Here is a 24,229-nt window from a genome sequence, read left to right as displayed (position 1 = left end):
AGTACGCCAGGCCCCATCTCATTAGAATCAATCAATCAATCAATCGTATTTATTGAGCGCTTACTGTGTGCAGAGCACTGTACTAAGCGCTTGGGAAGTACAAGTTGGCAACATATAGAGACAGTCCCTACCCAACAGTGGGCTCACAGTCTTAGGAGAGAAGAAGAAGAGTTTCAAGAATTAGGAGAGTTTCAAGGTTCTCCTGACTAATAATAATCATAAGAATTGTGGTGTTTGTTAAACACTATGATCCAGGCACTGTACTAAGCGCTGGGATAGATACAATCAAATCAGGTTGGACGCAGTCCCTGTCCCTGGTGGGGCTCACAGTCCCAATCCCCATTTTCCAGAGGAGGGAACTGAGGCCCAGAGAGGTGGAGTGACAGTAGCCAAGTGGGGCAGGATTAGAACCCATGACCTATTGAGAGCTCACCTCCTCCAAGGCGCCTTCCCAGACTGAGCCCCCCGCCCTACCTCCTTCCCCTCCCCAAAACACCCGTATATATGTTCGGACAGATTGATTACTCTATTTATTTTACTTGTCCATATTTACTATTCTATTTATTTTATTAACGATGTGTATATAGCTATAATTCTATTTATTCTGATGGCACTGACACCTGTCTACTTGTTCTGTTTTGTTCATCAATCGTATTTATTGAGCGCTTACTGTGTGCAGAGCACTGTACTAAGCGCTTAGAGAAGCGCTTTTGTTGTATGTCTTCCCCTTCTAGAATGTGAGCCTGTTGTTGGATAGGGGCCGTCGCTATATGCTGCCGACTTGGACTTCCCAAGCGCTTAGTCCAGTGCTCCGCACACAGTAAGTGCTCAATAAATACGATTGAATGAATGAATGAATGAATGAACTAGGCCACACTGCTTCCGCTCCAGAAGTGGAGTGACGCCAACCAGCAGACTTCCCTTATCAATCAATCGTGTTTATTGAGCGCTTACTGTGTGCAGAGCACTGTACTAAGCGCTTAGAGAAGCTGTGTGGCGTGGTGGGCTAGAGCCTGGGCCTTGGGGGTCCCTGGTGGGGCAGGGGGTGGGACTTGGGGTTCGGGGTTCGGGGTTCAGGGCGAGGTGAACTTACGCAGTGCGCGGTACGGATGATGACCGAGCTGGAGATGAAGCTGAGGCCGTCGTTCATGCTCACCTGCAGGGCTGCTCTCCTGAGGGAGAAACACCCAAAATTCATTCAGTTGTATTTATTCATCATCATCATCATCATCAGTCGTATTTATTGAGCACTTACTATGTGCAGAGCACCGTACTAAGCGCTTGGGAAGTCCAAATTGGCAACATCTAGAGACAGTCCCTACCCAACAGTGGGCTCACAGTGTAAAAGGGGGAGACAGAGAACAAAACCAAACATACTAACAAAATAAAATAGAATAGATACGGACAAGTAAAATAAATACATAAATAAATAGAGTAATAAATATGTACAAACATATATACGATTGAATGAATGAATGAATGAACTAGGCCACACTGCTTCTGCTCCAGAAGCGGAGTGACGCCAACCCGCAGACTTCCCTAATCAATCAATCAATCGTATTTATTGAGCGTTTCCTGTGTGCAGAGCCCTGGACTAAGTATTTATTCATCATCATCAGCAGCAGCAGTCGTATTTATTGAGTGCTTACTATGTGCAGAGCACTGTACTAAGCGCTTGGGAAGTACAAATTGGCAACATCTAGAGACAGTCCCTACCCAACAGTGGGCTCACAGTCTAAAAGTGGGAGACAGAGAACAAAACCAAACATACTAACAAAATAAAATAGAATAGATATGTACAAGTAAAATAAATAAATAAATAGAGTAATAAATATGTACAAACATATATACGATTGAATGAATGAATGAATGAATGAACTAGGCCACACTGCTTCTGCTCCAGAAGTGGAGTGACGCCAACCCGCAGACTTCCCTAATCAATCAATCAATCAATCGTATTTATTGAGCGCTTCCTGTGTGCAGAGCCCTGAACTAAGCGCTGATAATGATGATATTTGTTCAGCGCTTACTATGGGGGGATACGAGGTGATCAGGTTGTCCCCCGTGGGGCTCACAGTCTTCATCCCCATTCTACAGATGAAGCGACTGAGGTACAGAGAAGTGAAGCGACCTGCCCTATGTTACACAGCTGATAAGTGGCAGGACCGGGATTAGAATCCATGACCTCTGACTCCCAAGCCCGGGATTTTTCCACTGAGCCATGCGGAAGTGCTCAAGATTGGTTGGTGGGACCAGGCTTTGCTCCAGTTGCCCCCAGGCTGACAAAGATCGGCATCATCATCATCATCATCAATCGTATTTATTGAGCGCTTACTGTGTGCAGAGCACTGTACTAAGCGCTTGGGAAGTACAAGTTGGCAACATATAGAGACGGTCCCTACCCAACCCGTGCCCAGGTTCTAATAATAATCACAATGATGGGATTTGTTAAGCGCTTACTCTGTGCCGAGCACTGTTTTTTTAATAGCATTTATTAGGTGCTTACTATGTGGAAAACACTGTTCTAAGCGCTGGGGAGGTTACAAGGTGATCAGGTTGTCCCGCAGGGGGCTCACAGTCTTCATCCCCATTTTACAGATGAGGTAACTAAGGCCCAGAGAAGTGAAGTGACTTGCCCAAAGTCACACAGCTGACAATTGGCAGAGCCGGGATTTGAACCCATGACCTCTGACTCCAAAGCCCGGGCTCTTTCCACTGAGCCACGCTGCTTCTCAGTTGCCCCCAGGCTGACAAAGATCGGCATCTCCCCCACCCTGCCATGCCCAGATTATAATAAAATAATAATAATAATAATAATAATGGCATTTATTAAGCGCTTACTATGTGCTAAGCACTGTTCTAAGCGCTGGGGAGGTTACAAAGTCATAAGGTTGGCCCACAATCTTAATCCCCATTTTACAGATGAGGTAACTGAGGCTAATAATAATAATTATAATATAATTATATATATATATATACATATATATATATATATATATATAATAATGATGGTATTCGTTAAGCGCTTACTCTGTGCCAAGCACCGTTTTTTAGTTGCCCCCAGGCTCAGTTGCCCCCAGGCTGACAAAGATCGGCATCTCCCCCACCCTGCCATACCCAGATTCTAATAATAATAATAATAATAATAATAATAATAATAATAATGGCATTTTTTAAGCACTTACTATGTGCAAAGCACTGTTCTAAGCACTGGGGAGGTTACAAAGTGATAAGGTTGTCCCACAATCTTAATCCCCATTTTACAGATGAGGTAACTGAGGCTAATAATAATAATTATAATATAATTATATTATATATATATAATATAATAATAATCATAATGATGGTATTCATTAAGCGTTTACTCTGTGCCAAGCACTGTTCTGTTAATAGCATTAATTAAGTGCTTACTATGTGGAAAACACTATTCTAAGCGCTGGGGAGGTTACAGGGTGATCAGGTTGTCCCACGGGGGGCTCACAGTCTTAATCCCCATTTTACAGATGAGGTCACTGAGGCACAGAGAAGTGAAGTGACTCACCCAAAGTCACACAGCTGACAGTTGGCGGAGCCGGGATTTGAACCCATGACCTGTGACTCCAAAGCCCGGGCTCTTTCCACTGAGCCACACTGCTGTTCTAAGCGCTGGGGTAGATACAGGGTAATCAGGTTGTCCCACGTAAGGCTCACACTTTTAATCCCCATTTTACAGATGAGGTCACTCAGGCATGGAGAAGTGAAATGACTTGCCCAGGGTCACACAGCAGACAAGTGGCAGAGGCGGGAGGCATTGCCACGGTGACACAGCACCTGCATATATGTTTGTACGTATTTATTACTCTATTTATTCATTTATTTTATTTGTACATATTTATTCTATTTATTTTATTTTGTTAATATGTTTTGTTTTGTTGTCCGTCTCCCCCTTCTAGACTGTGACCCCGCTGTTGGGTAGGGACCGTCTCTAGATGTTGCCAACTTGTATTCCCAAGCGCTTAGTACAGTGCTTTGCACACAGTAAGCGCTCAATAAATACAATTGCATGAATGAATGAGGGAGAAGCACCGGAGACGATGGTGATTATTAGCCAGACCAGGATTGGGTCCGGTCGCCCTTTCCCTCTCCCGTAATCAATCAATCATATTTAATTAATTAATGTTGGTATTTGTTAAGCGCTTACTATGTGCCAAGCACTGTTCTAAGCGCTGGGGTAGATACAAGGTGATCAGGTTGTCCCATGTGGGGCTCACAGTCTTCATCCCCATTTTACAGATGAGGGAACTGAGGCCCAGAGAAGTGAAGTGACTTGCCCGAAGTCACACAGCTGAGAAGTGGCGGAGCCGGGATTTGAACCCATGACCTCTTGACTCCAACGCCCCGGCTCTTTCCACTGAGCCACGCTGCTTCTCTATTTATTTATAATAATAATAATAATAATAATAATAATAATGGCATTTATTAAGCACTTACTATGTGCAACACACTGTTCTAAGCGCTGGGGGGGATACAACATGATCAGGTTGTCCCACGTGGGGCTCACAGTCAATCCCCATTTTACAGATATTTACTGAGCGCTTACTGTGTGCAGAGCACTGTACTAAGTGCTTGGGAAGTACAAGTTGGCAACATATAGAGACAGTCCCTACCCAACAGTGGGCTAGTAATAATTATAGTAATAATGGTATTTGTTAAGCGCTTACAATGTGCCAGGCACTGTACTAAGCGCCGGGGTGAATCGGAGCACATCTGATTGGATCTAGTACCTGTCCCGCGTGGGGCTCACAGTCCCAACCCCCATTTTCCAGCTGAGGCCCAGAGTAGTGAAGTGACTTCCCCGAAGTCACACAGCAGACAAGCGGCGGAGTCGGGATTAGAACCCATGACCTTGGGACTCCCAGGAACGGGCTCTAGCCGCTGAGCCACGCTGCGGTTGTACATATTTATTACTCTATTTATTTATTTATTTATTTTACTTGTACATTTCTATCCTATTTATTTTATTTTGTTGGTATGTTTGGTTCTGTTCTCTGTCTCCCCCTTTTAGACTGTGAGCCCACTGGTGGGTAGGGACTGTCTCTATGTGTTGCCAATTTCTACTTCCCAAGCGCTTACTACAGTGCTCTGCACATAGTAAGCGCTCAATAAATACGATTGATCGATTGATTGATTGATTCTCTGGCTGGCACAGGTTGGCACCGCGCTCGGGGTTGTCGCCACGGGATCTGTCAGGACTGTCTCTATACGTGTGACCTTGGGCGAGTCACTTAACTTCTCGGAGCCTCAGTTCCCTCATCCGTAAAATGGGGATGACGACCGTGAGCCCCACGCGGGACAACCTGATCACCTTGTATCCCCCCCAGCGCTTAGAACAGTGCTTGGCACATAGTAAGCGCTTAACAAATGCCATTATTATTATTATTATAGGATCTGATAGTGGGCGGGGAGGTTGGAGCCGGATTCTGTGAGCCCAATGTGGGGTAGGGACTGTCTCTATATGTTGCCAATTTGTACTTCCCAAGCGCTTAGTACAGTGCTCTGCACATAGTAAGCGCTCAATAAATATGATTGATTGATTGATTGATTGATTGGAATTCCAGGATCTGCCTGGGGTGTCTGGGAAGGGGTGCCTCATAGGTGGGGAATCTTGTCTACCACCTCGTCTGCATTCCTCTTTCCCAGATGATTACCACCGATCGATCGATCGATTGATTGATCGATTGGAAGCCTCCTGTCTCAATCAATTCAACCAACCAATCCATCCTATTTATTTTATTTTGTTAGTATGTTTGGTTTTGTTCTCTGTCTCCCCCTTTTAGACTGTGAGCCCACTCTTGGGTAGGGACCTTCTCTAGATGTTGCCAACTTGCACTTCCCAAGCGCTTAGTACAGTGCTCTGCACACAGTAAGCGCTCAATAAATACGATTGATGATGATGATGATGATGATCAGTGGCATTTACCGAGCACTTACTGTGTGCAGGGCACTCGACTAAGCGCTTGGGAGAATATGGTACAACAGAGTTGATAATAATAATGATAATTACGGTACTTGTTAAGCGCTTACTATGTGCCAGGCACTGTTCTAAGCGCTGGGGTAGATACAAGATAATTTGGTTGGACACAGTCCCTGTCCCACAAGGGGCTCACTGTCTTCATCCCCATTTTTAAGACTGTGAGCCCACTGTTTTTAGACTGTGAGCCCACTGTTGGGTAGGGACTGTCTCTATATGTTGCCAATTTGTACATCCCAGGCGCTTAGTACAGTACTCTGCACACAGTAAGCGCTCAGTAAATACGACTATGATGATGATGATGAGGGAACTGAGGCACAGGGAAGTGAAGTAACTTCACGTCCAGCAGACACCTGATGGACGTAGGATTAGAACCCATGACCTTCTGAATCCCAGGCCTGCGGTCTGTCCCCTAGGCCTTCTGCCTCTCCCATGGACACATTCCCTGCCCAATCAATCCATTGACGGTATCTATTGAGCGCTTACTGTGTGCAGAGCACTGTACTAAACCCTTGGAAGATAACAGTCTTCTAGACTGTGAGCGCTTCATTGGGTAGGGACCGTCTTTATATTTTGCCGACTTGTACTTCCCCAGCGCTTAGTACAGTGCTCTGCACACAGTAAGCGCACAATAGATACCATTGAATAAATGAACAACGCTGCTCCAATCTGGCTCCCATCCCCTTTGCTCCAATATGTTGCCACCTTGTACTTCCCAAGCGCTTAGTACAGTGCTCTGCACACAGTAAGTGCTCAATAAATACGATTGATGATGATATTCAATCCGTCACTAAATCCCTCCTCTCTCATTCCACCCACATATTCAATCCGTCACTAAATCCTGTCAGTCCCACCTTCCCAGCACCGACAAAATCCGTCTTTTCCTCTCTGTCGTTTATTCATTCATTCAATCGTATTTATTGAGCGCTTACTGTGTGCAGAGCACTGTACTAAGCGCTGTCCAAACTGCTACCACATCAATGCAATCTCTGACTGTGATTCTAGACTGTGATTCTAGACTTCTGGACTGTGAGCCCATTCATTCATTCAGTCGTATTTATTGAGCGCTTACTGTGTGCAGAGCACTGGACTAAGCGCTTGGGAAGTGCAAGTTTCATTCAATCCTACTTGTTGAGTGCTTACTGTGTGCAGAGCACTGTACTAAGCGCTTGGGAAGTACAGGTTTCATTCAATCATATTTATTGAGCGCTTACTGTGTGCAGAGCTCTGTACTAAGCGCTTGGAAAGTACAAGTTTCATTCAATCCTACTTGTTGAGCACTTACTGTGTGCAGAGCACTGTACTAAGCGCTTGGGAAGTACAGGTTTCATTCAATCGTATTTATTGAGCGCTTACTGTGTGCAGAGCTCTGTACTAAGCGCTTGGAAAGTACAAGTTTCATTCAATCCTACTCGTTGAGCGCTTACTGTGTGCAGAGCACTGTTCTAAGCGCTTGGGAAGTACAAGTTTCATTCAATCCTACTTGTTGAGCGCTTACTGTGTGCAGAGCACTGTTCTAAGTGCTTGGGAAGTACAGGTTTCATTCAATCGTATTTATTGAGCGCTTACTGTATGCAGAGCTCTGTACTAAGTGCTTGGGAAGTACAAGTTTCATTCAATCCTACTTGTTGAGCGCTTGCTGTGTGCAGAGCACTGTACTAAGTGCTTGGGAAGTACAAGCTTGATTCAATCCTACTTGTTGAGTGCTTACTGTGTGCAGAGCACTGTACTAAGTGCTTGGGAAGTACAGGTTTCATTCAATCATATTTATTGAGCGCTTACTGTGTGCAGAGCACTGTACTAAGCACTTGGGAAGTACAGGTTTCATTCAATCCTACTTGCTGAGCGCTTACTGTGTGCAGAGCACTGTACTAAGCGCTTGGGAAGTACAGGTTTCATTCAATCATATTTATTGAGCACTTACTGTGTGCAGAGCTCTGTACTAAGTGCGTGGGAAGTACAAGTTTCATTCAATCCTACTTGTTGAGCACTTACTGTGTGCAGAGCATTGTTCTAGGCGCTTGGGAAGTACAATTTTCATTCAATCCTACTTGTTGAGCGCTTACTGTGTGCAGAGCACTGTACTAAGCACTTGGGAAGTACAGGTTTCATTCAATTGTATTTATTGAGCGCTTACTGTGTGCAGAGCTCTGTACTAAGAGCTTGGGAAGTACAAGTTTCATTCAATCCTACTTGTTGAGCACTTACTGTGTGCAGAGCACTGTACCAAGCGCTTGGGAAGTACAAGTTGGCAACATATAGAGACACAGTAAGCGCTCAATAAATACGATTGAATGAATGAATCAGACAGATCAGACAGATCATTGCTCTCCCCGCCTTCAAAACCTTCTTGAAGGCCCATCTCCTCCCAGAAGCCTTCCCTAATAAGGGACTGTGAGCCCACTGTTGGGTAGGGACTGTCTCTATGTGTTGCCAATTTGTACTTCCCAAGCGCTTAGTACAGTGCTCTGCACATAGTAAGCGCTCAATAAATACGATTGATTGATTGATTAATAATAATAATAATAATGATGGCATTTATTAAGCGCTTACTATGTGCAAAGCACTGTTGGGAGACAAGGTGGTCCCATGTGGGGCTCACGGTCTTCATCCCCATTTTCCAGATGAGGGAACTGAGGCCCAGAGAAGTGAAGTGACTTGCTCAGAGTCACCCAGCTGACAAGTGGCGGAGCCGGGATTTGAACCCACGACCTCTGACCCCAAAGCCCGGGCTTCTCGCCCTCGCCCTCACTGCGCCCTCCTCTCCTCTTCTCCCGCTCCCTTCTGGGCCGCTCTGACTCGCTCCTTCATTCCCAGCCCCACAGCACATATGCAGAGAAGCAGCGTGGCTCAGTGGAAAGAGCCCGGGCTTTGGAGTCAGAGGTCACGGGTTCAAATCCCGGCTCCGCCACTTGTCAGCTGGGTGACTCTGGGCAAGTCACTTCACTTCTCTGGGCCTCAGTTCCCTCATCTGTAAAATGGGGGTTAAGACTTTGAGCCCCACGTGGGACAACCTGATAACCCTGTACCTACCCCAGCGCTTAGAATAGTGCTTGACACATAGTAAACGCTTAACAAATACCATTATTATTAAAGTGTGTGGCACATAGCAAGTGCTTAGCAAATACCACAATTATTATTATCATTACTGTTTTATGATTCTGGGACTCCCAGCAAGTGCTCTACTGTTCAGCCGGACCGGAAAGAGGACAAGTCCCCTTTCGCGACCCCGGGGTGATTTCACTGTTTCTTTTTTCTCTAAATTGGTAGAAGTATGGGCGAAATTGGGTGAGAACTTACATGCCGACTTCTTGCAAGACAGGGGCTGGACACAACAAGTAGGTGTCTTCCACAACGAAGGGCTTTTCATCTGGAAAAAGAGAGAAAGTCGGTGGAGGAAACGCGCTTGGACTGATTATCAGTTTAAAAATAGCTTGCAGTCAATCAATCAATCAATCAATTGTATTTATTGAGCGCTTACTATGTGCAGAGCACTGTATAAGCGCTTGGGAAGTACAAATTGGCAACATCTAGAGACAGTCCCTACTCAACAGTGGGCTCACAGTCTAAAAGGGGGAGACAGAGAACAAAACCAAATATACTAACAAAGTAAAATAAATAGAATAGATATGTACAAGTAAAATAAATAGAGTAATAAATATGTACAAACATATATACATAATAGAGTAATAAGTATGTACAAACATATATACATAAGTCACTTTAGAGCAGTGTGGATTAGCGGTTCGAGTCGCAACTCTGCCCCGGCCCGCGGGCTGACCTTGACTAGGTCGTATGGTATCTCTGGGCCTCAGTTTCCTCATCTGTTAAATGGGGATAAATGATCCGTTCTCCCTCCCTCCATCTCAGGATGTAAACTCGGTACGGAAGAGGGAATGGGTGCATGATAACGATGGTTTTTGTTAAGCCTGTCATCATCATCATCATCATCATCATCAATCGTATTTATTCCCAGACTGAGCCCCTTCCTTCCTCTCCCCCTCGTCCCCCTCTCCATCCCCCCCATCTTACCTCCTTCCCTTCCCCACAGCACCTGTATATATGTATATATGTTTGTACAGATTTATTACTCTATTTATTTATTTATTTATTTATTTATTTTACTTGTACATATCTATTCTATTTATTTTATTTTGTTAGTATGTTTGGTTTTGTTCTCTGTCTCCCCCTTTTAGACTGTGAGCCCACTGTTGGGTAGGGACTGTCTCTATATGTTGCCAATTTGTACTTCCCAAGCGCTTAGTACAGTGCTCTGCACATAGTAAGCGCTCAATAAATATGATTGATTGATTGATTGATTGATTGAGCGCTTACTGTGTGCAGAGCACTGTACTAAGCGCTTGGGAAGTACAAGCTGTCTTCTTCCTTTGTTTGGTTTTGTTGGCTGTCTCCCCCCTTCTACACCATGAGCCCGTTGTTGGGTAGGGATTGTCTCCATTTCTTGCCAAATTGTACTTTCCAAGCACTTTGCACAGTGCTCTGCACACAGTAAGCGCTCAATAGAGAAGCAGGGTGTGGCTCAGTGGAAAGAGCCCGGGCTTTGGAGTCGGAGGTCACGGGTTCAAATCCCGGCTCCGCCAATTGTCAACTGTGTGACTTGGGGCAAATCACTTCACTTCTCTGTGCCTCAGTCACCTCATCTGGAAAATGGGAATTGACTGGGAGCTCCCCGTGGGACCACCTGATCACCTTGTAACCTCCCCAGCGCTTAGAACAGTGCTTTGCACGTGGTAAGTGCTTAATAAATGCCATCATTATTATTATTGATAATAATAAATATGATTGAATGAATGAACCATTTCATTATTATTATTAATAAATATGATTGAATGAATGAATGCACTTACTACTTGTCAAGAACTGTTCTAAGCGCTGGGGGAGATACAAGGTAATTAGGTTGGATTCAGTTCCTGTCTCCCATGGAACTCCCCATTTTTACAGATGAGGAAACTGAGGCCCAGAGAAGTGAAGCGACTTGCCCAAGGTCACACAGCAGACAAGCGGCAGAGCTGGAATTAGAACTCAGGTCCTCGGATTCCCAGGCCTGGGGTCTTTCCATAGGAAGCAGCCAAGCTTCCCAGTGGAAAGGTTGGATTCTCAAGCAGTGTTTCCTTGTGAGTAGAGCCCGGGCCTTGGAGTCAGAGGGACCTGGGTTCTAATCCAGCCTCCACCTCTTGTTTGCTGTGTGACCTTGGGACAGTCCCTTCACTTCTCTGGGCCTCAGTGACCTCCTCTGTAAAGTGGGAGTTGAGACTATGAGTCCCATATGGGGCAGGGATGATGTCTACCCTGATTAATAATAATGGCATTTATTAAGCGCTTACTATGTGCAGAGCACTGTTCTAAGCGCTGGGGAATTTACAAGGTGATCAGGTTGCCCCATGTGGGGCTCACAGTCTTAATCCCCATTTTACAGATGAGGCAACTGAGGCCCAGAGAAGAGAAGTGACTTGCCCGAAGTCACACAGCTGACGAGTGGTGGAGCCGGGATTTGAACCCATGACCTCTGACTCCAAAGCCCGGGCTCTTTCCACTGAGTCACGCTGCTTCTCTAACTTGGTTAAACTAACTTGGTTAAACTAACTTCTTGACAAGTAGTAAGTGCATTCAATCAATCAATCAATCAATCAATCGTATTTATTGAGTGCTTACTATGTGCAGAGCACTGTACTAAGCGCTTGGGAAGTACAAATTGGCATCACATAGAGACAGTCCCTACCCAACAGTGGGCTCACAGTCTAAAAGGGGGAGACAGAGAACAGAACCAAACATACCAACAAAATAAAATAAGTAGGATAGAAATGTACAAGTAAAATAAATAAATAAATAGAGTAATAAATATGTACAACCATATATACATATATACAGGTGCTGTGGGGAAGGGAAGGAGGTAAGATGGGGGGATGGAGAGGGGGACGAGGGGGAGAGGAATCATATTTATTAATAATAATAATGATGATGGCATTTATTAACTTGGTTCAATGCAAGTGCTCAGTACAGCGCCTGGTTTTGTACTTCATGAAGTTCAAGATTCTCAAATGCACTCTAATGAAACGTCATATTGAGTAAAAGAAACAGTATAATAATAATGGTAATTTGGTAGGGACCGTCTCTATATGCTGCCAACCTGTACTTCCCAAGCGCTTAGGACAGTGCTCTACACACAGTAAGCGCTCAATAAGTATGAATGAATGATGACGATGGTATTTGTTAAGTGCTTACTATGTGTCAATAATAATAATAGTATTTGTTAAGCGCTTACTATGTGCAAAGCACTGTTCTAAGTACTGGGGGGGTTACAAGGTGATCAGGTTGTCCCACGTGGGGCTCACAGTCTTAATCCTCATTTTACAGATGAGAGAATTGAGGCCCAGAGAAGTGAAGTGACTTGCCCAAAGTCACACAGCTGGCAATTGGCAGAGCTGGGATTTGAACCCATGACCTCTGCTTCCAAAGCCTGGGCTCTTTCCACTGAGCCATGCCGCTTCTTGTTCTAAGCACTGTTCTAAGTACTGGGGGGGATACAAGGTAATCAGGTTGTCCCACGTGGGGCTCACAGTCTCTAATCCCCATTTTCCAGATGAGGGAACTGAGGCCCAGAGAAGTGAAGTGACTTGCCCAAAGTCACACAGCAGACAGGTGGTGGAGCCAGGATTAGAATCCATGACTTCTGCCTCAAAAGCCTGGGCTCTTTCCACTGAGCCACACTGCTTGTTCGAATCCTGGATCCTCCATTTGTCAGCTGGGTGACTTTGGGCATGTCACTTCACTTCTCTGGGCCTCAGTTCCCTCATCTGTAAAATGGGGATGAAGACTGTGAGCCCCTTGTGGGACAACCTGATCACCTTGTAACCTCCCCAGCGCTTAGAACAGTGCTTTGCACATAGTAAGCACTTAAGAAATGCCATTATTATTATTATTATTATGATTTTCTTGGAGTATGAAGTATACTTCAGGTATGTTATCAATCAACCAATGGATGGTATTTATTGAGAAGCAGCGTAGTCTAATGGATAAAGCATTCATTCATTCAATTGTATTTATTGAGCGCTTACTGTGTGCAGAGCACTGTACTAAGCGCTTGGGAAGTACAAGTTGGCAACATATAGAGGCGGTCCCTACCCAACAAAGGGCTTGTAGTCTAGAAGACCGACCTGAGGGTCCGAAGGACCTGGATTCCAACCCCGCCTTCACCAACTGTCTGCTGTGTGACTTTAGGCAAGTCACTTAATTTCTCTGTGCTTCATTTACCTCAGTTATAAAGTGGTGATGCAGACGCTGAGCCGCGTGTGATCATAATAATTTATAATTATTATAAATTATTTATAATAATTTATAATTTAGACTGTGAGCCCACTGTTGGGTAGGGACTGTCTCTATATGTTGCCAATTTGTACTTCCCAAGCGCTTAGTACAGTGCTCTGCACAGAGTAAGCGCTCAATAAATACGATTGATGATGATGATGATTAAAATTATTAAAATTATTTTATTTTGTTAGTATGTTTGGTTCTGTTCTCTGTCTCCCCCTTTTAGACTGTAAGCCCACTGTTGGGTAGGGACCGTCTCTATATGTTGCCAACTTGGACTTCCCAAGCGCTTAGTACAGTGCTTTGCACACAGTAAGCGCTCAATAAATACGATTGATTGATTGATTGACGTGAGACATGAACCGTGTTCAACCTGATCAGCTTGTATCTACCCCGGCTCTTAATAGAGTGCTTAGCACATAGTAAGCACTTAACAAATACCATAAAAATAATCGAGTTTACTGCATGTACAGCAGTGAACTAAGTGCTTGGAAGGGCACAGTGTAATAATAATGGGATTTGTTAAGCGCTTACTATGTGCAAAGCACTGTTCTAAGCGCTGGGGGAGATACAAGATACTAACAAAATAAAATAAATAGAATAGATATGTACAAGTAAAATAAATAAATAAATAGAGTAATGAATATGTACAAACATATATACAGGTTAAGCACTTACTATGTGCAAAGCACTGTTCTAAGCACTGGGGGGATACAAGGTGATCAGGTTGTCCCACGTGGGGCTCACAGTCTTCATCCCCATTTTCCAGATGAGGGAACTGAGGCTCAGAGAAGTTAAGTGACTTACCCGAGGTCACACAGAAGACACGTGGCGGAGCTGGGATTTGATTTGATTTATTTTGTTAGTATGTTTGGTTTTGTTCTCTGTCTCCCCCTTTTAGACTGTGAGCCCACTGTTGGGTAGGGACTGTCTTTATATGTTGCCAACTTGTACTTCCCAAGCGCTTAGTACAGTGCTCTGCACACAGTAAGCGCTCAATAAATACGATTGATTGATTGATTGATTGATTGAGTCCTTTTAGACTGTGAGCCCACTATTGGGTAGGGACTGTCTCTATATGTTGCCAACTTGTACTTCCCAAGCACTTAGTACAGTGCTCTGCACACAGTAAGCGCTCAATAAATATGATTGATTGATTGATTGATTGATTTGAACCCATGACCTCTGACTCCAAAGCCCGTGCTCTTTCCACTTAGAGAAGCCATGCAGCTTCTCTAAGATATAGTAGATTAAAAATCTTCCCCCTCTGGACTATAAACTTGTTATGGGCAGGGAAAGTGTCCGGTATATTCATTCATTCGGTCGTATTTATTGAGCGCTTACTGTGTGCAGAGCACTGTACTAAGCGCTTGGGAAGTACAAATCGGCAACACATAGAGACGGTCCCTATCATCAACCGTATTTATTGAGCGCTTAGTATGTGCAGAGCACTGTACTAAGCGCTTGCCAACAACGGGCTCACAGTCTAGAAGGGGGAGACAGACAACAAAACAAAACACGTAGACAGGTGTCAAAACCGTTAGAATAAATAGAATTACAGCTAGATGCACATCATTATTAAAACAGAGTAGTAAATATGTACAAGTAAAATAGAGTAATAAATCTGTACAAATACATACGAGTGCTGTGGGTATATTGATCTATCGTACTTTTACAACAGCTTAGTACAGCGCTCTGCACAAGGTAAGCGCTCAATAAACACGATGGACTGACTGAATGGCTGACGCAGTTTTAGACTGTGAGCCCACTGTCGGGTAGGGACCGTCTCTATATGTCGCCAATTTGTACTTCCCAAGCGCTTAGTCCAGTGCTCTGCACACAGTAAGCGCTCAATAAATACGATTGACTGACTGAATGGCTGACACAGTTTCAGACTGTGAGCCCACTGTCGGGTAGGGACCGTCTCTATATGTTGCCAATTTGTACTTCCCAAGCACTTAGTACAGTGCTCTGCACACAGTAAGCGCTCAATAAATACGATTGACTGACTGAATGGCTGACACAGTTTTAGACTGTGAGCCCACAGTCGGGTAGGGACCGTCTCTATATGTTGCCAATTTGTACTTCCCAAGCGCTTAGTCCAGTGCTCTGCACACAGTAAGCGCTCAATAAATACGATTGACTGACTGAATGGCTGACAGTTTTAAACTGTGAGCCCACTGTTGGGTAGGGACCGTCTCTATATGTTGCCAATTTGTACTTCCCAAGCGCTTAGTCCAGTGCTCTGCACACAGTAAGCGCTCAATAAATACGATTGACTGACTGAATGGCTGACAGTTTTAAACTGTGAGCCCACTGTTGGGTAGGGACCGTCTCTATATGTTGCCAATTCGTACTTCCCAAGCGCTTAGTATAGTGCTCTGCACACAGTAAGCGCTCAATAAATACGATTGACTGACTGAATGGCTGCCACAGTTTTAGACTGTGAGCCCACTGTTGGGTAGGGACCGTCTCTATATGTTGCCAATTTGTACTTCCCAAGCGCTTAGTCCAGTGCTCTGCACACAGTAAGCGCTCAATAAATACGATTGACGATGATGATGACACATAGCAAGCGCTTAACAAATACCATTAAAATCAAACAAACTTCAGTCCGCACACATCATCCCACCCCATGATCCACGACTTCAAGGCTTTTTCTGAAGGCTCGCGTCCAGCTCAATATCTGTTTACCAGAATCCAGCACTTGAGTTTCATTCGGGAAGATTTTCCAAAGAAGGGAGGTCTATCGTTCCCTCCCCCAGGTCCTCGGGGAACATCCAATTTGTACTTCCCAAAGTCCAATTTGTACTTCCCAAGCGCTTAGTACAGCGCTCTGCACATAGTAAGCGCTCAATAAATACGATTGATTGATCCAAGGCCAGGGAAAATCAATCCCCAGATGTCTGAATGGGGCTGAGTTGCTCCTTTCAGTGCCCCCCATTCTTGGAAAGAACATCTGTCCCGTTTCACATCTTGAATCGGCCTTCGCTCTGGACAGGATCCCTTAATCTCCAGGAGCGAAGCAGCCGGGGCCAAGAAATTCCCTTGGAAATCCATCCCCGCACAATCTACGGAGCGGGACTCTTTATTTATCCTGGCTGGTCCCTTCCCCGCTCCGGTTCCCGGGCCACGGCTTCGAGCAGAGATATATTTTTCAATTTGAAGCCCGTTGGGTGGTGAGGTTGGAATGCCGAAGGGAGTGGTTTTGGGAGCCGGAGAGAAGGCTGATTAAAGATCCAGTGAAGGAGACGGGAATGTTTGGCCGATGCCGTAATGAAATCTGGGCCATGGTATCCTGCTTTGCCTTTAGCCAGAGTCACTCGGGGCCTCCTTTTTGGTTATTTTGTTGGTCTTTTCTAGGGTGTTTGTTAAGCGTTTAGTACGTGGCGGGCACTGTGCTGTAGTAGACACGAGCTGATGACATTGGACACGGTGCCTGTCCCGCTTGGTGCTCACCATCCTAATCCCCACTTTGCAGATTCATTCACACTGCAGAGAAGCGGCGTGGCTCGGTGGAAAGAGCCCGGGCTTTGGAGTCAGAGGTCATGGGTTCGAATCCCTGCTTTGCCCACTGTCAGCTTTACTTGTACATATCTAGTCTATTTATTTGATTTTGTTAGTATGTTTGGTTTTGTTCTCTGTCTCCCTCTTTTAGACTGTGAGCCCAATGTTGGGTAGGGACTGTCTCTATATGTTGCCAATTTGTACTTCCTAAGTGCTTAGTACAGTGCTCTGCACATAGTAAGCGCTCAATAAATACGATTGATGATGATGATGATGATAACTTTGGGCAAGTCGCTTAATCAATCAATCAATTGTATTTATGGAGCGCTTACTGTGTGCAGGGAAGTACAAGTTGGCAACTTATAGAGACAGTCCCTACCCAACAGTGGGCTCACAGTCTTCTCTGGGCCTCAGTTCCCTCGTCTGTAAAATGGGGATGAAGACTGTGAGCCCCCCCGGGGACAACCTGATCACCTTGTAGCCTGCCGTGCTTAGAACAGTGCTTTGCACATAGTAAGTGCAGAATAATAAATAATAAATAATGATAGCATTTATTAAGCGCTTACTCTGTGCAAAGCACTGTTCTAAGCACTGGAGAGGTTACAAGGGGATGAGGTTGTCCCACGGGGGGCTCACAGTCTTCATCCCCATTTTACAGATGAGGGAACTGAGGCCCAGAGAAGTTAAGTAACATGCCCCAAGTCACACAGCTGACAAGTGGTGGAGCTGGGATTTGAACCCATGACCTCTGACTCCAAAGCCCAGGCTCTTTCCACTGAGCCATGCTGCATAACAAATACCATCATCATTACTATTATTATTCATTCATTCCATCATATTTATTGAGCGCTTACTGTGTGCAGAGCACTGTACTGAGCACATGGAAAGTACAGACGTGGTTACAGAGGCCCAGAGAAGTGAATTGGTTTGCCCAAGGTCACAGGGCAGACAAGTGGTGGAGCGTTGTGGGAAAGGGATGCGTCGACCAACGCTGTTGCACTGTACTCTCCCAAGAGCTTACTACAGTGCTCTGCACCCATTAAGCGCTCAATAGATGCCACGGACTGATTTGATTGCACACAGGAAGTGCTCCATCAATCAATTGTATTTATTAAGCAATTACAGTGTGCATAGCACTGTCCTATGAAAGACCACAACACAACAATATAACAGATACATTCCACACACTGTACTCTCCCAAGTGCTTACTACAGTGCTCTGCACACATTAAGCGCTCAATAGATGCCACGGACTGATTTGATTGCACACAGGAAGTGCTCCATCAATCAATTGCATTTATTAAGCAATTACGGTGTGCATAGCACTGTCCTATGAAAGAGCACAACACAATAATATAACAGATACATTCCACGCAGTGTACTCTCCCAAGTGCTTACTACAGTGCTCTGCACACATTAAGCGCTCAATAGATGCCACGGACTGATTTGATTGCGCACAGGAAGTGCTCAATCAATCAGTTGTATTTATTAAGCAATTACGGTGTACATAGCACCGTCCTATGAAAGACCACAACCCAATAATATAACAGATACATTCCACGCACTGTACTCTCCCAAGTGCTTAATACAGTGCTCTGCACATTACATTAAGCGCTCAATAGATGCCATGGACTGATTTGATTGCACACAGAAAGTGCTCCATCAATCAATTGTATTTATTAAGCAATTACAGTGTGCATAGCCCTGTCCTATGAAACAGCACAACACAATAATATAACAGACACATTCCATGCAGTGTACTCTCCCAAGTGCTTACTACAGTGCTCTGCACCCATTAAGCGCTCAATAGATGCCACAGACTGATTTGATTGCACACAGGGAGTGCTCCATCAATCAATTGTATTTATTAAGCAATTACGGTGTGCATAGCACTGTCCTATGAAAGACCACAACCCAATAATATAACAGATACATTCCACGCACTGTACTCTCCCAAGTGCTTAATACAGTGCTCTGCACCCATTAAGCACTCAATAGATGCCACGGACTGATTTGATTGCACACAGGAAGTGCTCCATCAATCAATTGTATTTATTAAGCAATTATGGTGTACATAGCACTGTCCTATGAAAGACCACAACACAATAATATAACAGAAACATTCCTTGCTCCCAGGGAGCTTGCAGTCTATCGGGAGAGATAGACATTAATAGAAATAAATACATTACTGATATGGATTTTAAGTGATGTGGGGCTGAGCGAAGGTGAATAAAGGGAGTGGGAGATGAGGAAAAGTGGGGCTTAGTCAGGGAAGACGTCCTGGAGGAGGTGGGCCTTCAATAAGGAAAGGCTTTAAAGCCAATGGCGACGAGTTTCTGTTTGACACAGAGGTCGAGGGCAACAACCTGAGGTTCTTGAGGACTGCGGAATCGTGATTTGAACGTTTTTGTAGGAAAACGATCCGGCCGGCGGTGGGAAATATGGACCGGAGTGGGGAGAGACAGGAGGCAGGGAGGCCAGCAAGGAGGCCGATGCAGTAATCAAGTTGGGATACGATAAGTGCTTGGATTAACATGGTAGCCGTTTGGATAATAATAATAATAATAATGGCATTTATTAAGCGCTTACTATGATGATGATGGCATTTATTAAGCGCTTACTATGTGCAAAGCACTGTTCTAAGTGCTGGGGAGGTTAGGTTGTCCCACGGGGGGCTCACAGTCTTCATCCCCATTTTACAGATGAGGGAACTGAGGCCTAGAGAAGCTAAGTGACTTGCCCAAAGTCACACAGCTGACAAGTGGCGGTGCCGGGATTTGAACCCATGACCTCTGACTCCCAAGCCCGGGCTCTTTCCACTGAGCCAGGCTGCTTCTCTATGTGCAAAGCGCTGTTCTAAGCGCTGTGGGGGGTGTACAAGGTAATCAGGTTGTCCCCCGTGGGGCTCACAGGATTCAGCCCCATTTTACAGATGAGGTCACTGAGGCCCGGAGAAGTGAAGCGACTTGCCCATAGTCACACCGCTGACAATTGGTGGAGCCGGGATTTGAACCCATGACCTCTGACTCCAAAGCCCGGGCTCTTTCCACTGAGCCACGCTGCTGGAAAGGGTATATTTTACCGAGGGTGTGAAGGTGGGACCGACAGGATTTAGCAATACATTGAATATAACAATAATAATAATAATGACGATAGCATTTATTAAGCGCTTACTATGTACAAAGCACTGTTCTAAGCGCTGGGGAGGTTACAAGGTGATCAGGTTGTCCCACGGGGGGCTCACAGTCTTCATCCCCATTTTCCAGATGAGGGAACTGAGGCCCAGAGAAGTGAAGTGACTTGCCCCAAGCCACACAGCTGACAAGTGGCGGAGTCAAGATTTGAACCCACAACCTCTGACTCCAAAGCCCGGGCTCTTTCCACTGAGCCACGCTGCTTCTCTACTATTCCTCCTGCTGCATTCTCTAATATGTGGGTTGGATGACAGGAGTCGAAGACGTACTTCCCAAGCGCTTAGTACAGTGCTCTGCACACAGTAAGCGCTCAACAAATCCGACTGATGATGATGATGGCGCCAAAGATTTTGGCGTTAAAAAGTCATCAAGAAATACGGCTGATTGATTGACTGGGATGGGGACAGCATGGTACGGACTGTGAGCCCACTGTTGGGTAGGGACTGTATACGTTGCCAACTTGGACTTCCCAAGCGCTTAGTCCAGTGCTCTGCACACAGTAAGCGCTCAATAAATACGATTGATTGATTGTATTTACCCCAGCGCTTAGGAATCCCGGCTCCGCCACTTGTCAGCTGGGGAAGGAAAGTTTCTCTCCCTAGGAGAACATTCCTGGGTCCCAGTCCCGGCTCTGACATTCTCCTGCTGGGTGACCTTGGACCAGTCATTTCCTTGACCTCTGCTTATCCATTGGTAAACTGGGAATTCAATCCCCGTTTTCCCTGATCCTTAGATTGTGAGTCTCCTGTGGGACAGGGACCGTGTCCAACCGGATAATTATGTATCTATCTCAGCGCTTGGCTCCGAGTAGGCCCTATGAGCTCATTATTATCATCATTAATCCCAGACTAAATCCCCCTTTTCCTCAACTCTCCCTCCCCTCTCCCTCGCTCCAACTCCCTTTCTTTGCTCTCCCCCCTCTCCCCACCCGACAGCATTTGTGAATATATGTACATCTCTAAAATTCCATTTATTTATTTTGATGCCTGTTTACTTGTTTCATCAGCATCATCATCATCAATCGTACTTATTGAGCGCTTACCGTGTGCAGAGCACTGGACTAAGCGCTTGGGAAGTCCAAGTTGGCAACGTATAGAGACGGTCCCTACCCGACGGTGGGCTCACAGTCTAAAAGGGGGGACAGAGAATCAATCGATCAATCAATCAATCGTATTTATTGAGCGCTTACTATGTGCAGAGCACTGGACTAAGCGCTTGGGAAGTACAAATTGGCAACACATAGAGACAGTCCTTACCCAACAGTGGGCTCACAGTCTAAAAGGGGGAGACAGAGAACAGAACCAAACATACCAACAAAATAAAATAAATAGGATAGAAATGTAAAAGTAAAATAAATAAATAAATAAATAAATAAATAGAGTAATAAATATGTACAACCATATATACATCTATACAGGTGCTGTGGGGAAGGGAAGGAGGTAAGATGGGGGGATGGAGAGGGGGACGAGGGGGGAGAGGAAGGGGGAGACAGAGAATCAATCAATCAATCAATCAATCAATCGTATTTATTGAGCGCTTACTATGTGCAGAGCACTGTACTAAGCGCTTGGGAAGTACAAATTGGCAACACATAGAGACAGTCCCTACCCAACAGTGGGCTCACAGTCTAAAAGAGAACAAAACCAAACATACTAACAAAATCGATGTGCATATATCTCTAATTCTGCTTATTTATATCGATGCCTGTTTACTTGTTTTAATATCTGTCTCCACCTTCCTAGACTGCGAGCCCGTTGTGGGCAGGGATTGTCTCTCTTTAATAATAATAATAATAATAATAATGGCATTTATTAAGCACTTACTATGTGCCAAGCAACGTTCTGAGCACTGGAAAGGTTACAAGGTGATCAGGTTGTCCCACGGGGGGCTCACAGTCTTAATCCCCATTTTACAGATGAGGGAACTGAGGCACAGAGAAGTGAAGTGGGAGAAGCAGCGTGGCTCCGCGGAAAGAGCCCGGGCTTTGGAGTCAGAGGTCACGAGTTCAAACCCCGGCTCCGCCAATTGTCAGCTGTGTGACTTTGGGCAAGTCACTTCACTTCTCTGGGCCTCAGTGACCTCATCTGGAAAATGGGGATTAAGACTGTGAGCCCCCCGCGGGACAACCTGATCACCTTGTAACCACCCCAGCGCTTAGAACGTGCTTTGCACATAGTAAGCGCTTAATAAATGCCATTATTATTATTATTATTATTAAGTAACTTGCCCAAAGTCACATAGCTGACAACTGGAGGAGCCAGGATTTGAACCCATGACCTCTGACTCCAAAGTCCGGGCTCTTTCCACTGCACCACACTGCTTCCTCTTTATTGCTAAATTGTACTTTCCAAGCACTTAGTACGGTGCTCTGCACACAGTAAGCGCTCAATAAATGCGATTGAATGAATGAATGAAATGGAAGATGGGCAGTAGAGCTCAGCTCAGGATGGGTGTTAATAATAATAATAATAATAATAATAATAATATTCATTCATTCATTCAATTGTATTTATTGAATGCTTACTGTGTGCAGAGCACTGTACTAAGCGCTTGGGAAGTACAAGTTGGCAACATATAGAGACGGTCCCTACCCAACAGTTGGCTCACAGTCTAGAATAATTGAGTTATCAGTTAAGCGCTCGATGATGATGATGGGATTGGTTAAGCGCTTACTATGTGCCAGGCACTGTACTAACCGCTGGGATGGATGCAAGCAAATCAGGTTGGACACTGTCCTTGTTCCATGTACGGCTCACAGTCTCAATCCCCATTTTACAGATGAGATAACTGAGGCACAGAGAAGTGAAATAATAATGATAATGATAATGATGGTATTTGTTAAGTGCTTACTATGTGCAAAGCACTGTTCTAAGCGCTTGGGGAGGTTACAAGGTGATCAGATTGTCCCACGGGGGGCTCATAGTCTTCATCCCCATTTTACAGCGTGGCTCACTGGAAAGAGCCCGGGCTTTGGAGTCAGAGTTCATGGGTTCAAATCCCGGCTCCGCCAATTGCCAGCTGTGTGACTTTGGGCAAGTCACTTAACTTCTCTGGGCCTCATTTACCTCATCTGTAAAATGGGGGTTAAGACTGTGAGCCCCACGTGGGACAACCTGATCATGTTGTAACCTCCCCAGCGCTTAGAACAGTGCTTTGCACATAGTAAGTGCTTAATAAATGCCATTATTATTATTATTATTATTATTATTACAGATGAGGTAACTGAGGCACAGAGAAATTAGGTGACTTGCCCAAAGTCACACAGCTGACAGTTGGCGGAGCCAGGATTTGAACCCATGACCTCCGACTCCAAAGCCCGGGCTCTTTCCACTGAGCCACGCTGACTTGTCAAGGTCCCACAGCAGACAAGGGGAAGGGTCAGGATTAGAACCCACGACCTTCTAACTCCTAGGCCCGGATTTTACCCACTGAACCATGCTGCTTCTTTGGGACTGGGACTGGGACTGTGTCTGCCCTGATTATTTTCTATCTACTTCAGTACTTAGTACAGTGCTTGGCACATAGTACGTGCTTAATTATCTGAATTACCATTAATATTATTATAGGAGAAGCAGCATGGAAAGAGCTTGGATCTGGGAATCAGAGGACCTAGATTCTAATCAATCAATCAATCGTATTTATTGAGCGCTTACTGTGTGCAGAGCACTGTACTAAGCGCTTGGGAAGTCCAAGTTGGCAACATATAGAGACGGTCCCTACCCAACAGTGGGCTCACAGTCTAAAAGGGAGCTAGCTCTCTTCCTCCCTTCAAGGCCCTACTGAGAGCTCACCTCCTCCAGGAGGCCTTCCCAGACTAAGCCCCTTCCTTCCTCTCCCCCTCGTCCCCCTCTCCATCCCCCCATCTTACCTCCTTCCCTTCCCCACAGCACCTGGATATATGTTTGTACATATTTATTTCTCTATTTATTGATTTATTTATTTTACCTGCTCATATCTATTCTATTTATTTTATTTTGTTAGTATGTTTGGTTTTGTTGTCCGTCTCCCCCTTTTAGACTGTGAGCCCACTGTTGGGTAGGGACTGTCTCTATGTGTTGCCAACTTGGACTTCCCAAGCGCTTAGTACAGTGCTCTGCACACAGTAAGCGCTCAATAAATACGCTTGATTGATTGATTGATTCTCTTCACTTCTTCTATTCTATTTATTTTACTTTGTTAATATGTTTTGT

The 24,229-nt window shown here is 45.0% G+C and overlaps 1 protein-coding gene across 1 annotated transcript in view; it reads right to left on the bottom strand.

The window, feature by feature from the left end:
- Positions 1–24,229, bottom strand: part of ANTXR1 (ANTXR cell adhesion molecule 1) — a 259,626-nt gene that overhangs the window by 125,720 nt on the left and 109,677 nt on the right. Inside the window, exons 11-12 of the mRNA XM_038746895.1 lie at positions 9,311–9,380; positions 1,094–1,172 (exon numbers count right to left, since the gene is read on the bottom strand). Of these exons, the coding sequence (XP_038602823.1) occupies positions 1,094–1,172; positions 9,311–9,380 (149 nt within the window). The remainder of the gene's footprint in view (positions 1–1,093; positions 1,173–9,310; positions 9,381–24,229) is intronic.

The sequence above is a fragment of the Tachyglossus aculeatus genome, chromosome 5, assembly GCF_015852505.1.
Source record: "Tachyglossus aculeatus isolate mTacAcu1 chromosome 5, mTacAcu1.pri, whole genome shotgun sequence".
Lineage (NCBI taxonomy): Eukaryota > Metazoa > Chordata > Mammalia > Monotremata > Tachyglossidae > Tachyglossus > Tachyglossus aculeatus.
Note: the sequence above shows the minus strand (reverse complement) of the source record. Positions and strands in the feature narration are given on the sequence as shown.